Source organism: Amphichorda felina, assembly GCF_050947745.1.
Source record: "Amphichorda felina strain 45539 chromosome Unknown scaffold_5, whole genome shotgun sequence".
Classification (NCBI taxonomy): Eukaryota; Fungi; Ascomycota; class Sordariomycetes; order Hypocreales; family Bionectriaceae; genus Amphichorda; species Amphichorda felina.
This window is the reverse complement of record NW_028145045.1, coordinates 983,062-999,282: the sequence shown is the minus strand read 5'-3', so window position 1 is coordinate 999,282 and position 16,221 is coordinate 983,062. Positions and strand designations below refer to the sequence as shown.

Here is a 16,221-nt window from a genome sequence, read left to right as displayed (position 1 = left end):
TGGCGAACTCCATGAGAAGATTGTGGCGGAAGCTGCTAGCCACAAATCACCAGCCACAGTTTCACATCCAAGCACAAAGGGGGCCTTTCTGGCGCGACACCTGGCCTGTCGGCTTCAGACCTCCGACTTTCCCAGTTAGGCTTCCAATGCTGGCCATTGAAGACAGCCATGCAACAAAATTGATCTGATATATTCTTATCCTTTTCACTGTGACCTCGCCGCTCATCGCCATGCCACCCAAAAAGTCCAAGCCCAGGGCGCCTGGCGCGCCCAGAGGCCTCGCAGAGAGACACACCGCCGAGCTCAAGGACGACATCGCCACACAGGAGGCACACCAAAGTGACGGCCCCTCATCCACCGCCGGGCAGCAGCTCGCGGCGTGCCTCAGGGCAGCCGCCATCCTCGCCCTCCTAGGCATCTACTCCAACGTCTCGCAGCTGACCCTCTCCCCCGTCTACGGCAGCATCCCTGCCTCGGTGCACCACGCCCACGTCCTCATAGCCGGCTGCTTCGTCGGCTGGGCCGCCAACCTCGCCCTGCGCCACGCGCCCCTACCCCTGACGACGGCCCAGCTGCTCGCCGTGGTCGCCGCCTACGTCCCCGCCCTGCAGTTCGTGCTCTTCCCGCTGAGCGGCCGCCTGGGCGCGAGCCTGGGCCCGCTCGTCACCGAGGGCCTGACGCTGTTCCCCCTCGCGATGCTGTCGGCGGCCTGCGTGGCCGACCAGCTCGAGGGCGTGCGCGTGTCGCCGCGCCTGCCATCTTTTGTCGCCGACGCGGCGCCGGGGATAGGGTCTTGGGCCCTGTTCAAGTTCGCCGAGGGCCTGGCGGGCAGGTTCCTGGGCCGGCACGTGGGCGAGGTGCTGGCGCTGACGCGCGTGGCCATGGAGACGCTGCTTGGTGTGGCGTACGCGGTGCTGGCGCCGTCGCGGCTGGTGGTCGCGCTGGCGGTGGTGCCGGGCCTGCTGCACACGGCGGTGCTGAACACGCACGTCATGACACCAGGGGCCACGGTGGCGCTCAACAGCACGCTGGGGGCCGAGGGGTGGTTGCTGCTCGACCGGAAGGAGTCGCTGACGGGTTACCTGTCTGTGGTGGAGAGCCTTGAAAAGGGGTTCCGCGTGATGCGGTGCGACCACAGCCTGCTGGGTGGACAGTGGACTATGCTGCAGGGCAAGAAGGTGGCCGAGCCGATCTATGGCGTCTTTGCCATGCTAGAGGCAGTGAGGCTGGTGGAATCGCGGGAGAAGGTGGCGGACAAGGATGCCACTGCGCTGCTTGTGTAAGTTGCCACGAGTGTTGAGTATAATCCAATTATCTTAACTAACATATTTAATAGGGGGCTTGGGATCGGCACGACGCCATCCGCTCTTGTCTCTCATGGCATTGACACGACGGTGGTGGAGATTGACCCGGTTGTGCACGAGTTTGCAAGCAAGTACTTTGACCTCAAGGAGAACAACGAGGCTGTGATTGCGGACGCTGTCAGCTACACAGCCGGTCTCGTCGAGGCCAAGAAGACGTACAATTACATCATTCACGATGTCTTCACCGGCGGCGCGGAGCCGGTCGAACTCTTCACGCTCGAGTTTCTTCGGGGTCTCAGTGACCTGCTCGACCCCAACGGTGTTATTGCCATTGTAAGGAACACATTCATCATTCACGAAGCTGCCACTTGCTAATATGAGGAACAATAGAACTATGCAGGAGATTTCAGCCTGCCGGCCCCCAAAATCGTCGTCCGGACCATCACCCAGGTGTTCCCGACCTGCCGCATCTTCCGCGAGAGCCCGACCAAGGAGGGCCTCAAGGACGGCGAGGCCGACTTCACCAACATGGTTATCTTCTGCCAGAAGCACGCCGGCGAGCTCAAGTTCCGCCCGGCCGTGGTCGAGGACTTCCTCCACAGCCGGGCCCGGCAGATGTTCCTGGAGCCCAAGCATGAGGTCCAGCAGCTCGACTTCTTGAATGACGACAGCACTGAGATTCTGCGCAAGAACGAGACGGGAAAGATGGCGGACTGGCACAAGACGACGGCGGCTGGGCACTGGGCGATCATGAGAAACGTACTACCGGCCAAGATTTGGGAAATGTGGTGATCAGTCCGTCCGCCCCAATTTGTTGAAATGGTGGCTCCTGTCTATGATTCGGTATAGTAAGCCTATTTCCCCTTATACCCAGCAAGATACATATTAGATAAACCCCATACATTCCTCACTTATTCATAGCCACCTTGGCACTGTGCTCCTTGTTCTCCGAGCTAAAGTCCTTGGCGAATTCCTCAAGGTGCGCCGGAAAGTCGGCCTTGCTGTACGAGCTCGGCACCGGCTCCCCAGCAGCCTGGTATAGAGGCAACACGCCCGTCCACGTCTTATCAACAAGCTCCTGGTTCGCAAGGTCGTGTCGCTCATCGGAAGCGTTCCCCTCTCGGATCTTAGCGCTGCCCGAGGCAATGCTGATGCGCAGCAGGCTCGTGCTCTGAAGCTCCGCGTTGGTGACGGGCAGGCGCGTGTGGCGCCATCGGTCAGGCACAACGCCGTTGGTAATGAGCTCCATGGCGTAGAGCTTCTCTTCATTGTCCTCAACGAGGGTGGCGTGGCCGAAGAGAACGGCGGAGCGGTAATTATACGAGTGGCTGAATGACGAGAGGGCGAGGACGATGCCGTCGACATGGCTGACGCAGACGCACACGGGAAGACCCTTGGTGTCGGCGTCGCCTTCTCCTGAGGAGGAAGATGCGTTGCGGCCGAGGTTCATAAGGCGAGACGAGACGTAGCCGTGGACGTAGAGGTCCAAGGGGTCGGAAATGTCGGCGCTAGGGCGGGCAAAGGAGCCCATCTGGCCGATCATAGGGAGGGTGACGGGGAAAGGCGATGAAGCGATATTGAAGGAGACGTGGACGATGGGAGACGAGTTGATGAGACCATGGATGGTCTTGAGGGCATAGCTCGCTGTGGGAGCATTAGTGACCTGGGGTGTGGAAGATGGGATGACTCTGACCTCGCTCATCATGCCTCTTAACCTTGTTCGTGGCATCCTTGGGGTACTCGAGCTCGTGGCGGCCCATCGTGACGGTGAGATGCTAAGACAGGTAGCTCCAAATGGCTTACGTTGAAGATGATGTTTGAATATAAGCTTCTGTCGGACCCGGGCCGGGAGTCTTTTATATGTAAGCCACGTCGCGCCAGAATCACGGCGCCCTACAGTCGATCACGCGCAGTTTGAGCTGCAAGTCTCCCGCACTTGTTCGCAATAGCAAGATGGCGATTGGGTGCCGCTTGCCAGCAGTGTGGGGAAGCGAGGCCATCGGCCTGCATATCGGCGGCGCCTCAAATCATGACGGGGACGGAGCTGCCTTTCGGGGACGGGCTTGGAGGCTCGGGGGTTGACTTTGGATTCGTGATGTTCCAAGTTATCAGTGGTGACTGTGCTGCATCGGATACGTTCCGAGACCAGGTATCAGCGTGCATATAAGCAATGCTCCTCGAGTCACTTGGGGACGGAGCTGCCTTTAGAGGATGAACGAACTGCGAGGGTCGGGGGCTGAATTGGGGGTTTATGATGTCGTCAATGGTGACTGCACCACATCGGATACGTTCCGAGGTCGGCCAGAAAGTCATGTTTCCCAGCGAGGAGTTACAATAGAAGCAACACATGAAAGTAGAAGTCATCTACCAAGCAGGAAGGAGCTACTCAAATTTTCTTTTATCAAAACGAGATTCATAGGTACTGTTACTAGAGGGAAGTTGAATGGGATGAGGGAAAGTGCAGGGTAGTTTCTCATGCAGGAGCACGTAACCGTCTGCGCCTGCACCTGCACAGTAGACAGCCGACTCGCTAGGCAGTAGCGACTCAACCTCGACCTGCTTTCATCACCCGAAGCGATCCATCGCCAGTCTCATTATCCTTGCCTGTTAGGATCCACGGCTCCCCGTCTCATCCCCAGACGTCAATGCCATCTCAGATGCACGACATAGCGCCACCGTTCAGCCACCTGAGCAGCGTCGCTGTCTCAGATGCTGAGGCCATGCACAGGTCCGACGCCTCGGGTTTCATGTCTGGAACTCTGTGGAAACGGCCGAAAATCCAAGTCGCCTCGAGCCCTTGATTACCCAATCACGAACACTTCCAAGCTCCATTCTTGACGTCGAACGCATTGCTCAATCCTCTGAAATGTTACCATGCCCAGTATGTGGCCATGCGGTCGCATCCTTTGGCTTATCCTACTACTCCCTTGCGATGGCTTCATCCTCCGCTCTGATATTTGCTCTACCTTAAGCGCTTAGGGGAGAAGCTCTAGCCAGATGACAGCCTCGTGGCTACAGTATCAGATGCCGCCATGTTCTATTCCCTTAGTTGATATCTTTCATTTCGTTCATGCCCTTCATCTCCATGACTCCCGTTGACTGGGCCATCTGCCTCCTTTCTCTCCCCATCTGGGGATCCCATTCTTAGCCCAGGCGGCCCGTCGCCGTCATGGCAACCAACGGCAGCTCGCAGTCCTTGGTTGCGGCTTTTGCATTGTCGGTCAAATCTTTTGCCATAAATCAAGTGAGTTCCAGACGCTGACCGAGTCTAGTGGCATCATTGCCAACGCCGCATCTGTTGCTGTCTTTCGTTACCTTTGGGTCCGTGGCCCACCAATCTTTCAAGACAGCCCGAGGCTGGTCCTCGTTATCTTTCTTTTGTCTTCTGCCCTCTGGGCAACCCTCGACTTTATTGCCCTGACCACCGATGGGGCATCCGCATGTCAAATCTCTGTCGCATTGGGGTCCGCCTTTGACCAGTTTGCCCGCACCGCCTTTGAGCAATTCGTGCTTTGGACATTAAATCATGGCGTCAAATCATCATGGAGCATGCTTGTATTTCAAATAGTCCTCATACTCCGATTTGTTCTCGGCGGTGTCTACGTGGGGTTTCAGAGGTCGCAGTTCAACCCCATCTGCATCTCGTCTGCTGCAGTGCTACCTCTAAGTATCTCTGTGCTGGGCGCTGACGGAGCTATCACGTTGTTCCTCTTTGCGAAATCAATGAAGACTGGGAGTTCGGAGAGAAGGAACGAAGTGGAAGCAAAGCGGAGAAAGATTTTGCTTCTTGCTATGGCTGGTGCTGGCCTCTGGACGGCTGTTAGTCGAATGACACTACCCCTCGACCCTGGCCTTTTGCTGACACTCGATTCTAGTTAAGTGCTCCAATGATATTAGGTATCAAATCGATGAGCCTATTTCTCCGCAAGACTTTGCCAGCCATAGGTCTCTTGGTGCTGATATGTGAGTTTGCTCGCGTTTATACCCGATCCATCTAACACTTGTAGCCCTTATTATACTTTTTAAGAGCCGCTTTGTTACTGCATATGATAAAGAACCGAAACTATCCTTCTCGAACTCTACACCTCGGGAGTATCGTATAGACGATTTTGCTCGAAGGCCCGGGCACACTCAAGAGCATGCCGGGCCCATAGCTCAGCGACCCCCCAGCCGATATGTCAATGTAAAGCAGGGGGAACCACAGACGCGTATGTCAGCTTTCAATATGGAAGGCCCGAACCGCAATAAGGAGCTCCCACAAATCAACCACCCGCACCCGGGACAGTCGAAGATTGGCATTGGGGGAATACCAGTGACAGGCCAGCTATTTCCACCTACGCGTCCGCAAGAGCGGATCATTACCAGCGAGGTCGGAGATGCCCAAAACTTGGCCAAGAGCCAGTCCAGGTTTGCGAAAAAGAAGAAGCAGGATATGAATGCTGCAATTACCGCCATATCAGCGCCAACCTTGAACAACAGCAGCTCAAATCCATTGGACAGGATCGCAACTGTGGACTTGGAAACCGCCGCAAGGAATGAACAGGAGCGGCAAGAGATGTATCTGAAATCTCTTGTGGGATATTCGCTAAATACCCAAGATCCCTTATCATTCACACGGAACTCCGAGCAGATGATGGAAGGATCGAGGAGTGTCGGCAACCGAAAAGCTGTTAGTCAGCCCGTTTCACCCATCAACACCAAGACACGTCTTCAACCTGTCTTTGAATTGGGTTCTTCTTCTGCAGCATCCTTTGCCCGGTTGTCTCCTAGGGTCGGGGGTATCGGATCAAGGTCGCCAACACAACCCCAGGAGCCATTCAAGAGACAGATACTGCCGCCCTTGCCACCCCTGAAGACGCCGCGGACAGTTACTAGCCTGACCGCTTCAAACAAACAACAACCTCAATCAGACCTTTGGAACATCATTTCTGTTCCGCAGAAGAAAGAGGGAGTATCTTCGACCATGCCTCCACTAGGCGCACCACTGCAGTCTCATCCATCCTTCCACCCTTCGGCCGAGGGCACCCTCGCTATTACCCGGCCCTCACAACCAGTCAGTCCGGGTACGCATAAGCGAAGAGCCTCTAAATCTTCGAAAAGACCAATGGATGATGACCAGATATTCACGGACCCCCGTGCTCCGCCGCCTATTCCACAAAAATGTCTTGAGAAAAACGATTCCACCCGGAGTAAAACACTCGATACTTATCCTGGGCCTCCATACAAAGTCGATGGTACTATATATCACTCCCCTAAACGAGCAACTAAGGACGGCTCTTCTACGCAGACCTCTGCGTCAATGCCAGCCCCTTACAGTCCGCCCAAAACCGAACCGAAATTGTCCATCTTCCCGCCCGCCTATTCAAACAAGTCTTCCGGTGGTTCTCCAAGGAACCACACCTCAGCTGCGCCCAAAGGGCTTTTTTCTATGGCTCCAAAACCAATGGGACCCGCAAGACTACTTCCCGTGAGCCAGAAACCCAAAACGGTCAACGCTTTTGGAGAGAGACAAGAAGATTCCATGGACAACAAAATCTTTTTTCTCCGCGACATCGTGTACAACAAGTCAACCTCAAACAGTGTGAAGCCTGTGCCTGAGAGGAAAGCCCTTTACACGCACTTAGACTTGGAGGTTCTGGGCCGCGAGTCAATGCTGAACAGGCCAAGGCCCATCCCCAGAACCCCTGAGGCGGCTCGCTTCCTAAAATATCACGGGGGCATTCAGCAGCGATATTCTCACAGAAGGTCCGTGTCCTGTTCGTCAATTGAGCCTAAGAAATCTATCCTACGCAACGCTACCATTGGAAGCCCTAATCGGTTGCCACCGCTACCCCCGACTCCCCAGGGTGGTATCATTAGGAAACTCTCAAATGACACCAAGAGCATGAATTTTGAGGAGAAGATGGATATCTTCTATCCAAAATCTCCTGGACTAATGATAAGCACCTCCAGGACCTCAAGACGCAAGTCAATGTCTTTACCCGAGATCTCTGGAGATGTAGAGATACCGATTATCCCTGATGAGCAACGGAATAAGGTTCAAATGGATAGATCAACGATCAGCTCGGTCAGAACGCAGAGCTTATTCAACCTGGGCGATCCATCGGAGAGACTTAGCATGTCTCGGAGCACATCCCAATCTGACTTCAGGCCGATCCAAGACGATGCTGAGAAGAAACCAGAGTCTCAGCATAGCCATCCACCCGAAACCCACGATTCTAAGCACAACCAAGGGGAGAAGGATCCAAAAATTCTCTCTCAAAGAAGCATCAACAGCCGAGGTACGCCGATGCAGAAGCAAGTACACAACGGTGATGTTTCAATCAATCCTTCACCTATCCAATCTCACACCGAGGACCTTGATATAGAAACTCCTCGACCGGTTGGCATTGCCCAGACTGACCTTGGTGGAGAAGTCTGCCAAATGGCAGAGACGTTGGTCCAGGATGTCCTGGACAAAAAGTCCGTTGTGCCTCTTACTTATAATGCGTCCCTTGGCAGGGGACCTAAAGACTCTTCACCGAATGGTAGCCCAGCCATTGAGAACGCTAGAGATCACAAATTATGGCATAACCGCATTGGGCAGGAATGCCCCAGCTTCTCTCATCGGCGAGAAACAGTAAGGTCTCGACGGGGACCTCCGCCCACACCCCTCCTGCTCAACCAGCCAACCAGAGCGATTCTTGTACAAGCTGAACCGTCCCCTCTAGAGTCCCCAGAGTACGCTCTTGGGTTGATAGAGGAGAAGCTACGGAAGCTAGAGAGGTCCAGCCGTGCCTCGTCTGTGGCAGAAGACCAACGGATGACTCTAATAGCGGATCTAGAGAAGGAGATGGGTATCCAGGAGAATCACTGGCAAAAGCTGCGCCATACAATTATTCGAGATTCACTTTCGACAGTTCATACATCTCCCCAACAGGTCCCTGATGTACCTGAACAGCATTTCTCCTTGTGGTCAAAGGTACACGAAAGTCGGAGATCCAAGCTTTGCATGGAGGCCGGGGAGTTGAGCAACCATTCAGGATCTCCAGAATCCACACAATGGAACTCTGGGCTATACGACACAACTAGAAGGAATAGTGTATCTCGGTTGAGTAATGCCGGCAAGAGGATGAGTCTGTTGGCTGTGTCTCATCCTACGACGGCTCAGCTTGGAACCCCTACACCACCAGACACGGACGAGTCTGAGGCTGAAGAAGAGGCTGCGATTCCTGTGGTCTACTTCGAAGATACAAGTCCGATAGAGTCCCTGGCCCCTTCTCTGTGGAGGGTTGAAGTTCCGTCGCCCATAATTTCCAAACTTGCACCGTCCCTCTGGTCTCCGACCACAGCAGCCTTCTTCATCCCCCCGGAGCTTCCCAGTTATCAAGCACAGACTCTACGGCCCGGAGCTGAAAGAATATTGGAGCCATTGTCAATTAAAAGCTCCCATCTTTGGACACTTGACAAGAAACCCCAGGAACCGCAGCCGCGTGGGCTTTGGGGGCCATCCTCAGATCCACCCAGTCCGGATCCAGTCCCAGCACGGAAACTGAAGCCTCTGGCGCAGAAGCCTGCCAGGAAGAGCAAGCGGATAACTGCACTCCCCGATATTCTCGAGAGCCCCAAACCCCTTCCAGAAAAGAGAGGTACACTAGGTATCTTTCAGTTCCCTTCGGGGGAGAAGTCGGACACGGGGACAATTCGTCTGCCGATGTTCAACTTTGCCGTAATGCCAGGCACCATGACCACAGGTCGGCCCACAGTCAACCCAATGTATCCAGTCGCTATTTCCGCCTTTGAAGTAGACCAGCAGCAGTCGTCATTCTTCGATGACGGCGATGAAGAGGATCTCGGTGATAACTTCTCCGAGTCTGACAGTGACGAGGACAACAGCGACGAAGTTGACGAGACAACCCTTTGGGAGATTGCCAACCTTTTGCAGCCAGACAAAGCCGCTACCCGGAAGAGTTTTACTCTCAAAGAGTGGCAGCGTAGCGGTCAGCGGACAAGTGTCGTAGCATCGCCAACCGATAGCCTGGACAGTCCGCAGCACGCCACGGTCCCCATGGTCCCAGATATCAAAGCACTCGAATTTCCCAAGCCAAAGCCCCCATCTCTGTGGCAGGCCAAGTCTCACTTTTTCCGAATTGAGAAGAGCCAAGGGCTCCCGCAGCCTGACAAAAAGATTTGGGAGTCATACCTCAACGCTGTGTCCGGGCCAACAAGGAGCTCGAAAAGAAGTGCCAACCCTAGTCCTATCAGCAACGGCGACCTCTGGGGCGTGCCACGTGTGGCGACACCGCCATCGCAAGATCCAAGTCGCGTAAAGTCAATGATGGCCCCCAGCCCCAAAGATGGGGACAACGCCCAGCCTTGCCAGCTTTGGTCGGCGCTAGCGGCCCCGAGGCATCCACAAACAGAGGGTCTTTGGACCGCTACTTCGATATTCACCAGAGAGTCAACAATCGCCAGTCAGCCTGCTTCTGGGCTGGGCATATGTTTAGACAACTTCAGACGACTCGACAGGAACCTCCCGAGCTCAACGCGACCAGACCCCGGGTGTACCAGGGCCCCAGAACGGCAGCGAGCCCCGACTTGGTTGAGCATGTCGGCAGGCAGGCCCAGCCAGCCGAAGCAAGTCGATATTCCCTCAGGTGAATTTTCCAGGGCTCGGGACCCGGAGGCCGAATGGGACGCCACCCTACCACGTGCAATCAATGCTGGGCGACCAGCAGCAGCAGCAGCAACAACACCAGCGCGCATGGCCACCACGACAACGCGCACAGAAAACGAAACCACCACAGACCCGACAAGGACTATTTTCTCCCTCAGTGGCCATCTTTGGATGAAGCCGGTCTCGCCGCCGGTTGTGCCTCGGACTGAACCCTTGTGGAGCCCTCTCACCTGCCAGACGCCCTCGCGCCAACATCCTGAAGAGTCATCGCCGTACTCTCCACACCCGCGGTACGACCGCAAACCGGCCCTCACCCCGACACATCTGGCTGTGAAGGATTTCCGAAATCACCAGCTGTGGAGTCTGGAGGAGATGGAATCGCGTCGGGAGGAGGGCCCGCCCGACTGGCTGAGTAAGATGAAGAGACGGGATATTTGATGCCGACTCGGAAAGGGTGCGGAAACATCTGGGCAGCCCGTGGGGAGGATAGTAAATATCAAGGAGCATAGCGGTAAATACGTGTACGATACAGTAGTCCCCATGCCATAATCGCATAATGGTTTCAGTCCTCGAGAAGGGTCTCAGTCAGTTTTTCATGATCATAAACTTCTATTAGCCATGCATTCAGAGTGAATGAAAAAAAAAAACGGAGTCCAACTATACGCCGATGCCACATGATGACCTTGTTCCCTTTGCCGTCCCCCCCATAATCCTGTAAAATAAAGCCAATAGTGCCCTTTGCCCCTCCCTTTTTTTTCTTGGATGATTTCAATTTTTCTTCCTTTTACAGCTCATGGCCGAATGCGTGAAGTCATAAGAGGTCCAGTGACCAGATCGCCACGGCGGGCTGAACTTATGAAAATCAATCGTCTCGAGTTTGTCCCCTTCCAAGACAGGCCCGTCATGGCACAGGCAGAGCCGAAGTGACTCACACCTCTACCTCTCCCACGCGGGGGCTGTCAAGCTAGTCGTCGACGTCTATCGCGTGAGGTCGTAACAGGACAGAGAAAATGTTGTTGTTAAAAGCAATTGGCGTCCGCAGCGGAGAGGCCCAGATGGTGACCGAACCTATCCAGGTGTGTTGGAGCTGTCGGTGGTATCCCCTCCTCGGTGCTGTTCTCGTCTATGAGTCGAGCAATGTAAATCGTCAAGTTTTAATCGTAGAACCGTCGCTATGCAAACCAAAACAAAAGAAAAATAATGACAATTGGTTGTTGTACAATTCCCCACAGCCGTGAGTCTTTGCTGCGGTTGTGTCGTGGTCTAGTTGACCGTCATCATCTGCATTCGCCGCCTGATGCCAGGGGATGGCGAGTTCTCTGGTGAAGCGCCCTCGACCATCGTGTTACCACGGCTTCGAACAATACGTCGCGGCGGGCTTGATCCCGGATCGTCAAACACCTTTGTGAAGGCGGGACTCGACTCGAGCTGGCGTTCGTGTCGTGGTGGTCGTGCTGGGCTTTGCGTGATCTGGTCCGCCCGCCGTATGACGTCCGAGAGTGCATCTCGGAGATCCCCCGCTCTCTTAACAAGGATCTTCAAGCTGTTGGTGTCAAAGTGCATCTTTTTGGAAGCATTTCCACCCTCGAGCAGTGAGTCGATGATGGAACGTTGCTGCATGACTTCAACCACCGAGCGCACCATCCCGTTCACGTCATGAGGCTTATTAAGTCTATGCTCGGGCGTCCTGGGCCGGCTGGAGCGATTCAACTGTACATTGTCGTCAGAAAGTGGCCACTTTCCACCAAAGATGTCGTCGTCTGGCGAGAACACGGATCGCCGGCGCGGTGAGGGGCGATCGCGAACCACCGCTGTCTTTGACATGACGGGCTCTGGGCCGTCCAGGGCAGCGTCGAACTTGTCGAGAGAGGCCAAGTCGAATTCGTCGTCGAAGAGACGCTCGTTTGCTTCGAAGGTGTCGAGATCAATGGAGGAAGTGGTTTCGTGGTCTGCCTCCAGGGAGTCATCGTCGGGGGATGCAAGGGCGATCACTCCCTCTGCTTCCTTCCACAGGGTTTTATGGGGTCCATCCAGCAAGTCCAAATCTCGTCCGTGACGGCAGAGTCGCTGCAGGTCATTAACCAGCAGTGACAGTTCACGAATTTGGCCCGAATGCGCCCTGACACTGGGTTGGGCAGCTTGGATCGACTCTGGTACAGCAAAAAGATGCTCATTGTTCTTTTCGTCGCTTCCAACCCCGCCGCCAAACTCAAAGTCATCTCCCCAATCTTCGCTGATGGTCTTTGTGCCCATGCCCCAAGTCCCATACTTGGACCCCACCGGCTTTGACTCATCTGGACCTTCATGGACAACCGGGACGCTCTGACTGCGGACGTGAGTAGGTGCAGGTCCTTTGCGAATAGCTGAGCGGCCACCTCTAGCATCCGCCTCTTGGTTTGCATAAGCAGTCTGTGGCCGCGCCGAGCGCCCATTCGTTTCCTGTTTCGCGTGTGTCGACGGCTCGCTCCACTCGAAGAGATTACTCAAGGGCCGCTCCCTGCGGACATCACTGGCGCTTGGTTCCAGAGCACTGTTCCCGCTTACACTGGCCAGAGCGAGTCGCACATTGGGGTTGATGGTCCTGGAGTTGGCCGAGTTTCCCTTGGATGGTGCGGAGAGAGCATTGTAAGGGGCATCGTCGTCCCTTGCCCAGTCGTCGTCGAAGTCGTCGTCTAGAGAGAATCTACCAAACTCTTTCGCTGAGAGCCCAGACTCAGTGCTAAATCGAGGTTCAGCGGGAACTTCGCGTCCACCAGAGAAGCGGGCATCGCCGCCACGAATAGCTCGAACGGGCGTCTGAACGTTTTCATCTTCTTCTGATATTTTGACACCTCCTTCCCAGTCTTTGCCCAGAATCTCCTGGATAGACAGGCGCTTGGCCTTGCCATGGCCAGCCGTGCTTGGCGGTGACTCATCATACATGGAATCCAGCGGTGTTTCCACCATTCGCACGCGGCCAGAGGCACCGGTCCGGAGAGAGTCGAACATTGTATCGCTCCTGAAATCCGTATCCTCGTCATCACCTGACGTGAAATCACGAGGCTCGCTCTCGGAGCCATCCAAAGTGGAGGTCTTCCCATAATAATGTCCCCTCAGCTGCGACATAGCAGTGGAGCTCGTCGAGCTCCCCGAGGGCTGATTTTGGCGCAAGCTTTGACTCACAGCCGCGCTGGAAGACCTCGAACCGGACAGGCCGGCATGGAAACTGGAAAGACTGGAAAGCGGGGGCACTGGGGAGGATGCATTTCTTTTCCGGCCTTGTGCGTGAGAAATGGAAGCTGAAGCAAGCAACACTCCCTGTTGGGAGGTATGAGGATGGGGGGCGGTGACCACCCGCTGCGTAGGATTGGCTCGGCGTTCTGTAACAGGTCGTGATGCGACCGTGTCTGACACATGACGATTGCTGTCCTCTTTCGGAGTATCCCCTCGTTTAGGTCGTCGTAAGCTTCCAGACGTCTTAGATACCCAATTACCAGCAGAAAATGGCATTGACATAGATCGCCGGGCTCGCCTCGGGGGCGTGCTCTCTGCGGGGGGTTTCATGTTTTGCGCGACCTCGGCATTCTTGTCCGGCTCCTCTGTAACATCTACAGGAACTGAATCGACGGGTGGTGTCGACGTCGCCGAGACCATGCTGGGCTTAACAAGACAGGGCCTCTGGCGATGGTCGCTGCCGTATAAATGCACACGGTTAGGAGTGCTGTGTCGGCCTTGGGGGTTCGGGTCCGTGGTTCGACCGACAGTCCATCCACCGACACTCGCTCTCCTCGAATGGAAAAACGACGCCCATCCGCTCTTTACGCGGGGCGCAGATTCCTTTTCTAAAGCAGAGGGCAGAAGCCCCTGCGATGAAGAGCCTCTATCAATCGAATTGTGAGAAGAGGCACCGGGCGTGCTGAGGGCGAGATGAGCCTGAAGCTGCTGATGGAGAGTGGCAGATCTCTGATGACTCGTGGCAGGTCTGCGTAACGTCGGTAGGTGGGATTTTGATCGAGGACGTGAAGTAGCGCCAAAGCTTTCGCCGGCATTGGACGGTGTCCGCTTGACGAGTTTATTCGGAGTAGGTGGAGGACCAACCGGGTGCCGGGGCGAGAGAATTGGGGCTCCCGATCCGTATGAGAAGGCAATCGATGTCGAATCTGGACCGACGCTAGATCGAGGGCTACCGTGTTGTGACAGTGGGCGGAGGGAGAGCCTTCGGATCCAAGAGCTAGTAGACGAGACAGAACCTCTCCGTGCCTCGGAGCCCGTATTAAACGACGGGTCTCCCTGCTTCGAGACAGATGGACGCCTGGCCGGTGTCCTCGGTGAGACGATCTGGGTGGTCTTGGGCCTCTGGTATCGCGATAGAGGGGGCCTCGATACCACAGGCGAATGTGGTATTGTGTGATGCTGCTGCCCCTCTACTCTCATGGAGGCCGCGGCTGAGCTCGTGCCGGGTCTAGACGAAGATACGTAGCTGGTTCGGCTGCGAGATCTGGGGTCGTCGCTCTGCTGCCTCGTTGACAAGTGGGTGGCCGGCCGGGCAATAAAGGAGTCGTCAGGTTCGATGGCCTCGCCGAAGACTAATCCAGTGGCCGCAGCAGCAATGGCAGTGCCGGTTCCGACCAGCTAGAAAGGCACCATAAAGTCAATTGAAGTGCCACGTGGAGGGGAGGGCGGGGGGTTCGTGGGTAGCGCGTTGGTTGAGTTCGAAGTAAAGGTTGGACAGGGGTGGCAGAGCGGAGCGATGTGAGAAAGCTGGAAGGTGATGATAGATAACCTTTTGGTCATGGAGGGTGGAGGGGGAGGAATTGCTGGGGTGTTGCGCGCGTCGAGGGGGATCCAAGTTCAACTTGCAACTTACACTGGGAACCGTCTGCATGGTGGCCATGGGTTTCGTCTAGACGGCAGAGCCCCCACAAACAAGCATCCTAGGAGAACGATATCGTGATGCTTGGGGCTGACGGAGGATACATTGTCGACCCGGGGAGCTGTGGAAGCGTTGTGCAGCCCCAGGAATGCGTGTTGCGCGCGGTAACAATGCCTGTCGACGCGCTGGGGAAGGGACAAAAGGTCCGCGTCTTTGGGGAAAGGAACCCGGCGCGTGGTATGGGAGGGGAACGTCTGGCCTCGGGCTGCGAAGGAGACCTGACTCCTATGAGATGGTGAAGCAATGCTCAACTGTTAAGGGGAGACGAGTTGGCGGTTGTCACACGAGAGCCCGAGGTCCAAACACAGCAAAGAAGAAGGGGAAAAAAACAGTCAAGAGAGACCAGCACAACGTTCCGCGTGAGAGAAACGTCCCGTGTTGCCTCGTGCGTCGTGGAGAGATTGCGAACTGAGATTTTGGCTGAGATGGATCGGCCCTGCAGGGGTGACGCCCCCCAGCCAAAGGCCCAAGCGGCGAGGGGCCACTGACTGGGCTCACTGCGTGGAGTCTGGCACTGAGTGAGGTGGGCCAGGGCAGGACCGGGTAGGCGCGATTAGTGAGCGGAGGCGCTGTAGATTAGCGCTGGCTGGGCTGCAGCAGGCTTGTAGGGGCCTGGATTCTGGAGCAGGCGTCAGCCCGGAGCGCGGAGACAGCCTGGAGCCATCATTGGATTGTTGGGCGCTGGGCAGGGCACGTCAGTGTTGGTGGCTGCTAGGCGGTGGCAGGACTGGCAGCTGGCTGTACGAGTACATACATAGGCGAGATGAGGGCATCCATGGATTCTCATGGGTTCTCATGGGTTCTCATGCACCGGCAGATTTTTGAATCTCTTGCATTGCCAACACCGCCTGTTGTTGGACCGTTGTTGGTGGCTAGCTGCGCAGCACCCTGCAGCCGCAATCATCACAGTCCTCAGCCATTGAAACACCATGCCTGGTATCCGCATCCGTACTCCGTATGCGTCGGCCGCCGCCCTATCATTGGGTCTGCCCAGCAACGTTTCCTCCGCCTCCTGTGCTGGTTGTGCTCTTCTTCCTCCGGGCCACAGCTCGTGGGGATAGGCCAGCCTTGGTCCTTGGATGCCCAGCCGAATTGCTGACCTGGAACAGGGGCCTCCTTGGTTCTGGAAGCCTATCGACGCCCGTCGTTCCTCGCATTTCGAAATCGAAATCGAGGCGAGAAGCAAACCGACTTGGATCGTCGCTTGACGCCGAGGTGACACCACTGACTATTACACCGGCGACCTCGAAGCACAACCGCCCGGGCCACGGCACAAAGGGCAGAGGCATACCCGTCTTTTGTTTACCGTTATACCTGCGGGGCCTCTGATTAGCTGTTCAGCTTGTTGC

General features: G+C 55.8%; 4 protein-coding genes across 4 annotated transcripts; 2 read left to right on the top strand and 2 right to left on the bottom strand.

The window, feature by feature from the left end:
- Positions 1–230: 230 nt before the first annotated feature.
- ACO1O0_005164 (S-adenosyl-L-methionine-dependent methyltransferase) lies at positions 231–2,096 on the top strand (the record flags this gene model as incomplete). The annotated part of the gene is made up of 3 exons (XM_083194590.1): positions 231–1,279; positions 1,337–1,637; positions 1,695–2,096. 3 exons carry the CDS (start codon positions 231–233, stop codon positions 2,094–2,096), a joined length of 1,752 nt encoding a protein of 583 aa, XP_083049503.1.
- A 115-nt stretch (positions 2,097–2,211) lies between these two features.
- Positions 2,212–3,064, bottom strand: ACO1O0_005163 (pyridoxamine 5'-phosphate oxidase family protein; the record flags this gene model as incomplete). Its single annotated transcript, XM_083194589.1, has 2 exons — positions 2,212–2,948; positions 2,998–3,064. 2 exons carry the CDS (start codon positions 3,062–3,064, stop codon positions 2,212–2,214), a joined length of 804 nt encoding a protein of 267 aa, XP_083049502.1.
- Positions 3,065–9,027: 5,963 nt separating this feature from the next.
- ACO1O0_005162 (uncharacterized protein) lies at positions 9,028–10,398 on the top strand (the record flags this gene model as incomplete). The annotated part of the gene is given in 4 exon segments (XM_083194588.1): positions 9,028–9,037; positions 9,068–9,574; positions 9,667–9,940; positions 9,954–10,398. The coding sequence occupies 4 exon segments, from the start codon at positions 9,028–9,030 to the stop codon at positions 10,396–10,398; spliced, it is 1,236 nt and encodes a 411-aa protein (XP_083049501.1).
- An 825-nt stretch (positions 10,399–11,223) lies between these two features.
- ACO1O0_005161 (uncharacterized protein) lies at positions 11,224–13,065 on the bottom strand (the record flags this gene model as incomplete). Its single annotated transcript, XM_083194587.1, has 1 exon — positions 11,224–13,065. One exon carries the CDS (start codon positions 13,063–13,065, stop codon positions 11,224–11,226), a length of 1,842 nt encoding a protein of 613 aa, XP_083049500.1.
- Between the last annotated feature and the right edge of the window lie 3,156 nt (positions 13,066–16,221).